Raw genomic sequence first — 10,095 nt, forward strand, 5'->3', positions numbered from 1 at the left:
CGGATAATGAATCAGAGGTGGTCAGGTGGTACAAGTTGTAGCTCTCAGAAAACTCCCAGTTAACAAGTTGTAATTACGAGTTCTAAGAGGCCGTGAACGCTTTTTACAAGTTGGTATCTCGTAATCACGGTAATTACTACATGGCGTGAATGCATTTTCTCTGCCCGGAGTTTACGTTGCGCCTTCCGCTACGCCTACGTCATACGCTCGAACGCCTTGTCGTGAACACGCCTGCTTGAGCTACCAGAGCTGGAGATTACAGTTAATAAATATTTAAAAATCGATATTTTTCTTACACTAACGCATCGTTTCGCTTCAGAAGGCCTTTATTAACACCCCAGAGCCGTGTGGAGTAGTTTTATGATGGATGGAGGCAGTTTTTTAGGCTTCAAAAACAGGGGCACCATTCACTGCCATTATACAGCTTATACAGAGCCAGGACAATTGTAAATATAACTGTGATTGTGTTCGTCTGAAAGAGGAATGTCAGATACGCCTACGATAGTAGATCATGGGCTAATTTTCATTTTTGAGTGAACTGTCCCTTTAAGTTTTCAGATGATCAAGTGTCATGGTAAATAATAACAGTGTTATTTTATGGGTGCTGTGCAGTGATATACACAATAGCTAATGGTGAATATGCATTTAGCATCATAATTATTAAATCACATATTTTTGAACTACTGGAATGCTGTATTGACATTAGCATGTAGATGGTAAAACAGTATTGCTTTGTTTAATGATGTTAGCAGATCATCTGTCCGACTGTTTCGCACCACTTTCACTGGGTGAGCGAGACTTATTAGAGCTTAAATTATGCAGGGCGCTGCTGTTAGCCTTGGAAAACTCAGCACATTTCTAAAAAACCTCAACCCCATCAGGCAGACTGAAAGGTTATTATCATCTCAAACATTTCAAATCATCGCACCTGTGTTGCTTTACTGGGTTTGCTATCACTAAAGCATGCATTCTCTCTTGTGTCAGCAAGGTTAGTTTTCCAAAGTATGGACACTTCTTAAAAAAAGCAAGCTGTTCCATTTACAGCTCGACATAGAAATATAAAACAAGTTTAACATTGTCTAAAGCAAGCTATTGAACACTCACTTATTATCATCTCAGCAAGAATATTCTGTGTATATTACAGCATGTTGACAATATTCTGGGCATGCTCCAGCTAATTCATTAACCACCAATGTGTGTTAGTGAGAATATGCTAAAAGTGCTAAAATGTCAACATATACTTCTGTTATAACGTGTTATTATAGAGCAGCCAAGGTCTCAAACTGTCAGACTGAAGTGGAGATTTCAAGGTGCAAGGGAATGTGTTATTTCCCCTTAGCCTTTGCAGATAATGTCATATCTGGCTGGCCATTTAAGGTCAATGTGACTGAAATAACACTTACACATTTAAATGTGCATCATAGTGTTATTATAGTATGTATAAGTGCCTGGGTGGTACACAATGTCCAATTCATGGGATTTTTGGTAGTGTGTATCCGTGCATGTTTCTTTTTTAGATATAGTGCATTAGTGCTCACCCACATTGCAGCAACAAAGTATTTTTCCATTACTTTTTCGTAAATATTTTTAAAAAGTCTTATTTTAAAGTGTTAAAAGCCATGAACCAAGCCAATCAACTACGAGGTGAATCTAGGGTGACCACACATCCTGTTTTTTCCCAGACATGCCCTGACCAGGATTTCTAAATTGCCTAATATGACTGGGTTTTGGCTTTGTTTTCCTATTGTTTTCATACTTACTGAAGGTTGATGACTGAAAAGTAGTTTGACCATTTGAGACTGAGCCCATTTCCACCATGGAAAAAAAAGTAAAAAAGGTAATTGCGACTTTTTATCTCACAGTTCTGACTTTTTCTCAGAATTTGCGACATATAAACACAGAACTGTCAGATATACTCAGAATTCTTACCTTTTCCTCGCAATTCCAAGTTTACATCTCATAATTGTTTATATCTCACAATTCTGCCTTTTCTCTTGAGTTTAAATCTTGCAATTCTCGCAATTTCAAGTTTATATCTCACCGTTCTGACTTTTCTTCTAAGAATTGTGAGTTTATATCTCACGATTCTGGCATTTTTCTAAAAACTGTGAGAAAAGTCAAAATGGTGAGATGAAAAGTCACAATTACCTTTTTTATTTTGTGGTCTTCAATATAAATCATAGAAACTGCTAACAATATCCCAAACCACCTTTTGCAAGCAGACTTGGATGCGATTCACTGGTGCACATCTACGGACTCGGCTCTACTCCAAAAGCTGTAGTGTGTAAGCACTTTTTAAAAATATGTATAATGCATAATTTATGAAAATTAAAGCTATATCTTCAGTGTGAATCTTGACATGTTGTTGATCACAAATTTTACACAAGTAACCCCGCCCACAACTATATTATACATTAGATGACATCTGATTTGCTGTGATTGTGCAGCAGTTTTGCACTTATTGCAGAAAGACAAATTAGTTGTTGCTGGAAACTTGTTGCCTGATTAGGACATGCTGTAAAGGTTATATATATACAGTGGGTACGGAAAGTATTCAGACCCCCTTAATATCATCTCAACAGTCATTGCATCTTTCTGTCACACAAATAGTGTTAGACATTGTGCACAACAATTACATGCTGCCTTGGTCCCATGTTCTTGTCTTTCTGTTTCACTTGTACTCTCTCACTCACCCCCTCCTCGTCTTACTCACTGATGATTAATCATCCAGCAGACACTGTATTACGTTAAGCATAGAAAGTGAAAAAGAGAACAACTCCGTCTTGGACCACACAGCTGCATCCATTCATTCCTCTGCTTTCTTGGATCGCCTCCATCCATCCGGTTTCTTTCAGAGGGATAATGCGTCACAAGAGGCCAGATGAGAGTCATGTGCTGATGTGAATTGTAAGCACTGCTACCCCCACAACCAGGACTGTAGAAACACATGCTATACCAGCACTGAGCTGGCAGGTACAGAGAAAACCATGTGACGGGCACTAGAGTGAGGCTTTCATATGGTTACTTGCAAGCTGAACTACTTGACATGCAGAATCCACTTAAATCTTATTTTATAGATCATTTTATTTGTAGGTGTGCTTTGTGTTTTATTTTGTATTTTTTAATATAAGGTTAGAGTTTTAAAACCACTCAAATAAAGCTTCTTTGCTGAATTATATGGTTCATTTCTCATGTTTTCTATATGGTTATTTGGAAAACATGCTTAAAGCTACATTATAGGTTCTTCAGATAAGTCAGCATTTTTTTGTTGTTTTAAAAAAAAAATGTTGTTTTGCTTTGCTTTGTTTCTAGGTTGTTAGAATCAGTGGTTCTCAACTGGTTTTACTTCAGGACCCAGATTTTACATTGGATATCTCAATGCAGATATTGTACAAAACTAAACAAAAATTGTTGATATAGCCAAACATGAAAATTCATTAAAGGGTTAGTTCACCCAAAAATGAAAATTCTGTCATTAATTGCTCACCCTCGTGTTGTTCGAAACCCGTAAGACCCGTAAGACTGCGTCACTTTGGACGCGCGTTCACGACAGTACAATGACGCGAGAATGACCCATGAAAATGTGGAATAAAGTTGTTATTTTTGTTTTCTATGCGCAAAAAAGTATTCTCGTAGCTTCGTAACTTTACAGTTGAACCTCTGATGTCACACGGACTACTCTGTCGATCATCTTGGTACTAGGTACCATCTTGTAGAAGGTACCATCTTGGTACTTTCTCGACCTTGAACGTGGTAGTTACCTTGCTGTCTATGGGAGGGTCAGAGAGCCCTCAGATTTCATCAAAAATATCTTAAATTGTGTTCCGAAGATGAACGAAGGTCTTACGGGTTTCGAACAACACGAGGGTGTGTAATTAATGACAGAATTTAAATTTTTGGGTGAACTAACCCTTTAACATTACCATGAATTGCACAAACAATATCAAAAATTTTTAAAATCATATGAGGCTGTACAAAAAAATAGTTTTGTAATTAATCCACAGCAGAAGTGTAATTTACTTAGATTTTCTGTGATAAGTTCACTTCCATTCAAAAGTTTGAGGTTGATAAGATGTTTTTAACAAAATTAAAATGTTTTAAAATGATATTGTAAAATATTATAATAATTAAAATTTTTAAAAATTCAATTTGAATATATTTTAAAATGTAATTGATTCCTGTGATAGTAAAGCTGAGTTTTCAGCATCATTACTCCAGTCTTCAGTCACATGATCCTTCAGAAATCATTCTAATATGCTGATTTGCTGTTCAAGAAACATGATCAATGTAGAAAACATTTCTATTTTGTTTTTTCATTTCGATTTTCATATATAAACACCCATACATTTAGTTGCATTTTATTAGTAGTAGTTAGCATAGTTTTACCCTGCTTTTCATGATCCATGAGAACCACTGCTTTAAGTGCAATTTACAGTTCGGTACAGTTCTTCTAAAGAAATAGAGAATAAAAAGCCGGCTGTCAAGCAGATCATGCCATATTAACAGTAAGTACAGCTTCTATATTTCTATACTTGCACCTTTAAAAAAGAAATGCTAGATTACTGACTCACTCACAGTCCTTCAAAGCCACATGTAAAGCCATTAAGACTGTATTTTACCTTGTCACTCTCTGAGTAAGGGTTGTTAAGCACTGTAGGCATGTTGTCCTTTCTCCAGAGGTCATCAAACACTCTGTCGTTATCCGACGCCAGCTGGGCGTTCTGTCCATTTCCCACACCAAGGTCTCTGAAAGTCACAAACAGTTCAGCTCACAGCTCAAACATCAGCCAGAAAAAAAAAGTTTTGGATGTATGTACAATGACTAAAACACATTCAATTCTATTATTTTTTGTCTACTGTAAGTCTAATACTTTCCACACTTTTTACATTTATATTAATAAACTGAAGGAATTAGTAAAAAAATTATAATTAACAACATGTCTCAGACATGTGCCATCCGTAGAGCTTAACTTGAATTTCTCTAAAACATTCATGTCTCAAGGCTACCAATGTGCATTTCATCTTTTAAATGAAATGGTAAATTGCCTCAAATCCATACATACTCAAGTTATTCCATAATCAGATTTAGCGAGTGCCCTAAAACAATAAACCATGCTATCCGAAGTATAATGTGTAATTAAAAAGTGTAAACAAGCACTTAAAGAACTTTTTTTCTAGCTGATGTTGATGGGACTTATAGTAACACATTCATCACAAATGTGAGAAGAGTGAGAGAAGCACGATTTGTTTTGGATGAAATGCTGCCATCTCTGCTCACCAGTCAGAATAATATTCCAAGCCTAATTCTAGTTTTTCAAATATAGAAAAGAAATCTGGTGAGGTGTGCACTTTTTCACATGATAAAACACTCTGAGGCAATTTCTAATCACTGCTCTGTTTGTTTTAACATCCAGACTTGGCCGACAACAGCAATAATAAGTCAACCAATGGTGTGAGTTTGGGGCAGGACTATTTGTTTAACTGACCAATGGAAAAAAGGAGGGAAGTGTTCTGGATACCTGTTTGGAAAGAGTCAGTATTTATACACACTTCACCTTTAAAGGTCCCCTGAAATGCTTAGAAACACGCAGTGTTACTCTATGTGTTGACGTCATCTGAACTGAAACAGGAAGACAGGGCGGGACATATCAAGCAGCCCCGCCCCTTTTTAAAATAACCAATAGAGTTTGTTTCTATCACAGCTTGAGCTAGAGCCGTTCAGAGCCGTTGAGCTCCATAAAGCTGCATTTGACAGGGTATGCCAGCCACAATCTCATCCATATTGCTATAAAATATAGCATTCTGTGTAGAATTCAAATAGCTCCAATACATTTTGTGGTCTGCGCCGACTCGCGCATTTGATCCGCTACGTGCTAACGTGTCTCTGGACCGGAGCAGAGTGTGTGTGCGGTGCGGTGGTTAGCGTGACACAGAGCGAAACCATTTTAAGCACATAAAAATGTGGACAGCTGCTGTTCATGAACCACAAGGATTACAACTAACCAGTTTTGTTTAATGAGGCTTTTAAAGAGAGGACATTTATTTGATCTTCACAGTTCCGAAGATGGCAGTCTCATTCAGTTAAACAATATGACAATACTAGGTTATGTTTATTATGAAAACACTACAGTGGTTAGTCTATAACAAATAGAAATAATTAGATCAAATGGTGTACTGTGAAAACTGGGGTATGATCACAAAATGACAATAATATTCATGTCTATATTTATCCATTGTCTTATTAATGTTGCTGGTAGCTTCTCACACTGCCTGTCAGTATTTCCTGATCACTAAAGCGTACTATGAACATTCAACGCAAGAGTAATCTCAAAGACTGAATTGAATAAACACTCCCCGATTCACTCACTGACAGCTTACCAAATAAACACAAAATTCACTCATCAAAAAGAAAATGCATTTAGTAAACTGACCTTTCTCAGAAAATATTGTTTTTGAAGCATGAATATTGTGTGAATATATCTATATTCTCTGCCGAGTGATTCGTAAATCATATTCCCAAATAAATGAATAGGGGAGACAGACTGGGGCTAGTTGTCACACAGACTTTAGATAATTAATCCACAATAGTGGCGGCAATATTTAACAGATTTGTTTGTAGTAAAGACTTTTTCGGGAGACTATACATTAGAGACTATACTATGAGTTGAGTATATGTTGAGTATACTATACTATGAGACTATACGTTAGACTGTATTGTACTATTTTGATCATCAACATCATATTTGCACTTGGAGCACATACACGGGTTTCTTTTATATTAAAAGGTATACTAATTCTAAGAACTGGATGTCTTCTTGATTTGTCTGTTGTTTACAACATTAAGTTTGGAAGTTGAGTTTGGAAACTAAATGTCCAATAAATGGAGCTAAAAGGTCTATCGCATTTGAAAGTAACATATCACCCACTGAAACCCCACCCTAACCGCTAGTTTTAAGAAGACCAAATGTGACCCTGGACCACAAAACCAGTCATACGAAATTGAGATTTATACATAATCTGAAAGCTGAATAAATACGCTTTCCATTGATGTATGGTTTGTTAGGATAGGACAATATTTGGCAGAGATAGAACTATTTGAAAATCTGGAATCTGAGGGTGCAAAAAAATAAAAATATTGAGAAAATCGCCTTTAAAGTTGTCCAAATGAAGTTCAAAGCAATGCATATTACTAATCATGAATTAAGTTTTAAAATATTTACAGTAGGAAATTTACAAAATATCTTCATGTAACATGATCTTTACTTAATATACAAATTATTTTTGGCATAAAAGAAAAATCAATAATTTTGACCCATACAATGTATTTTTGGCTATTGCTACAAATATACCCCAGCGACTTAAGACTGGTTTTGTGGTCCAGGGTCACAAATGTGTGATAAAAACCCATTTGCTGAAGCAACCATGCCATTTTAGCTAGTTATCATGACTCGTGTTTCATGGGACGCATACCTAAACGTTCCACATCGCAAGTATTATGCTGTACTAGGTGAGCTACCGAGCAAGTTTACCATATTAGAAAAGTCATACAAATGGAGCTGGTTATGTGATGCAAATGTCAAAAATATTAGTTTACAAATCATGCACTATGGTAAAAGCCTTCTGAGTTAATAACATACTATTGTGGAAGAAATTATGCAAAAATAAGTCTTTATTAACTGATAATTTGCCCTTGCATTCATAATTAGTGTGAAATGAATAAACACTGTTGGTGACACAGTTGGAAACTGCAGAGAGATGTATGTATTGGTATGTTTTTGGAATCTGCAAAAACATAATAAGACATCACTCACCTCTCCACCTGCACTTCAACATCCTTCCTCTCTATGACTCTCTGACCTTCTCCATTGATCTCTTTTTTGCTGTTCTTGATGAGCTTCAGCACTGGCTCTATCTCCTTCAGCAGGTCGTTGTTCTCCTCCACCCCGTTAAGGAGGAGGGCTGAATGGCCTCCTTCTCTGAGCAGAGAGTCCTGGGTGAGGAGGGGAATTAGGGGTTTGCTCTCCCGTGGTTCTTTCCTGGGAGCAGAGGAAGAGGACAGGTTCTCTATGGCCCGGAGCTCTTTGGTCATGTTGGGGCTGAGAGGCGAACATCGATCGCACGGCCTGCTCTGAGCGGGGTTAACAGGCCTGGTGATGCGAACTGTTTTGGGTTTCCCGTCACTGCTCAGCGTGGTCTCCAGGTAAGTGGTGAAGCCCTCGGGTCCGCGGAGGATGAGGACGGCATGGCTCTCAGGCGACACGTTCTTCAGGGTCTCGAGTGCACATTCGTAGCTCAGGTCCACCAAAGGCTTGTTGTTCACGGCCAGGACGATGTCGCCGACTTGGACCAGCCCACATTCCTCCGCTGCCCCGCCCCGGATGAGGTCAGAGACAATGACGAACGGCTTGCACACACGTTGTTTGACCAGAAAGCCCAGCCCACCGATCTTTCTTTTGAAGAGGCGCACTGAGATGATGTTGGGCTGCAGCTGACACACGCTGGGCTCAGATTCCTGCATTGTGTCTTGCTGTGCGTCAGATCTGTGATTGAGTTAAATGTGACAAAGGAGAGCGTCATGTCAAATGTGTCAACCACGGCAGGCGAAGACATGAAGAAATACAAAACAATACAGGCTAGCAACATTCACTTTTTAATTCTACAAATGGCATCCTGTGGCATTCAAGGAAATATTCAGAACATTAATTAAGTCTAACTATGTCAGTAGTAAAAAATTGGTTTAAAGGAACAGACTGACCAAAAATAATTCATTCTAAACTTGTATGCTGTCATTTTTCCATGGAACAATAAACAGCATTTAAAGTAGTCCATACGTCTCATGCTCTATATTCAAAGTCTGATTTGTGAATGAACAGTTTTGTTTTTTTTCAATGAACCGTTGATCTGGATCACAAATCAGACAGAAGGATTCGTTCACAAATCAAACTGATCTGGTTTAAATCACTGACTCAGTGATCAGGTTCTTGAATTATAAGCTCACTGGAGGGAAAGATTATCTGAATTAACTTCATTATTCTTCATGTCTCATACAAAACTATCATACAGCTTCAGAAAACTCAAAATACAGAGCATGCTTTAAGTTGTGAAGATTCTTCCCAATTCTGTTGTTGTGTTCCACAGAAATATAATAACAGCATACGAGTTTGAAACGACATGAGGGTGAGTAAATAATGACCAAATTGTCTTTTTTTGGCTGAATTATTGCTTGACTTTGAATGCAAGTCATTATTTGTAAGAAAGTCATTCAGTTCAAATCTTCACAATATTTTTTTTTTATCATTTCAGTGATTGAGGGTTGACTCATATCACAGTGTACAAGCTGTGAACGTAGAATTCAATTCACTCTTTTCTTTCTGTTGACAAGCCAGTAGCATTTCCTCCATGTGCATCATGCTCAGTCTCAACTGAACGTTCATGTTAGAAACACTTATAATCTACAGTCCTCCTGCATCTCGCCTTTCTTGGCAGCATGAAACACATATGGCCTCGTGTGAACAACTATTGTCCAATTCTGTCAAAATGCGACATTACTAATTCGGATTTAGAATCATGGAGAGAATCATTACAACTGCAGGGACTGTTTTGTAATAAAGAATAAGCAAAGGCGCAACTAATAACTTTCAATTTCACAGCATCATCTATTAACTTCTTGTTTACAATACACTTGCATTCAATAGCTGAGTAACTAATGATAAAATAAAACTGCATTTGTTATAGATTACACTGATATCACATTGAGAAAATTATGCACTATGCATGTCAAAGCTCTTAAAGGAACACATTGCTCATTCTGTATAGACATATTGACATTTTGCTGGCAGGCTACACTGTGAAAATGTGCTTCAGTGGTTATTAATTTAAAATATTATTTCATATGACTGAATCAACCTGACCTCATTGGGTTTCATCAATAAAAGCAATTTACCTGTCAGATCAGGTAGAAATAGCTCCTGCTTTGCCAAACAGACATGCATTTGTCAAACTTTTGATATTGTTCTAACAATAGAATGCTTTAAAAAGACATAGGATATAATATTTCCCCCATTTTAAGTAAGCATTCTTTCCCCCACTTTATCA

General features: G+C 37.3%; 1 protein-coding gene across 1 annotated transcript in view; it reads right to left on the bottom strand.

Annotated features, from left to right (window-relative positions):
* The window catches only part of nos1 (nitric oxide synthase 1 (neuronal)), a 48,263-nt gene extending 39,731 nt beyond the window's left edge, over positions 1 to 8,532 (bottom strand). The window contains exons 1-2 of the mRNA XM_016572753.1: positions 7,812 to 8,532; positions 4,620 to 4,746 (exon numbers count right to left, since the gene is read on the bottom strand). Coding sequence (XP_016428239.1) covers positions 4,620 to 4,746; positions 7,812 to 8,518 — 834 coding nt within the window. The 5' untranslated portion in view covers positions 8,519 to 8,532. The remainder of the gene's footprint in view (positions 1 to 4,619; positions 4,747 to 7,811) is intronic.
* Between the last annotated feature and the right edge of the window lie 1,563 nt (positions 8,533 to 10,095).

The sequence above is a fragment of the Sinocyclocheilus rhinocerous genome, unplaced genomic scaffold (assembly GCF_001515625.1).
Source record: "Sinocyclocheilus rhinocerous isolate Xijiao unplaced genomic scaffold, SAMN03320098_v1.1 scaffold352, whole genome shotgun sequence".
In the NCBI taxonomy this organism is placed as follows: Eukaryota; Metazoa; Chordata; class Actinopteri; order Cypriniformes; family Cyprinidae; genus Sinocyclocheilus; species Sinocyclocheilus rhinocerous.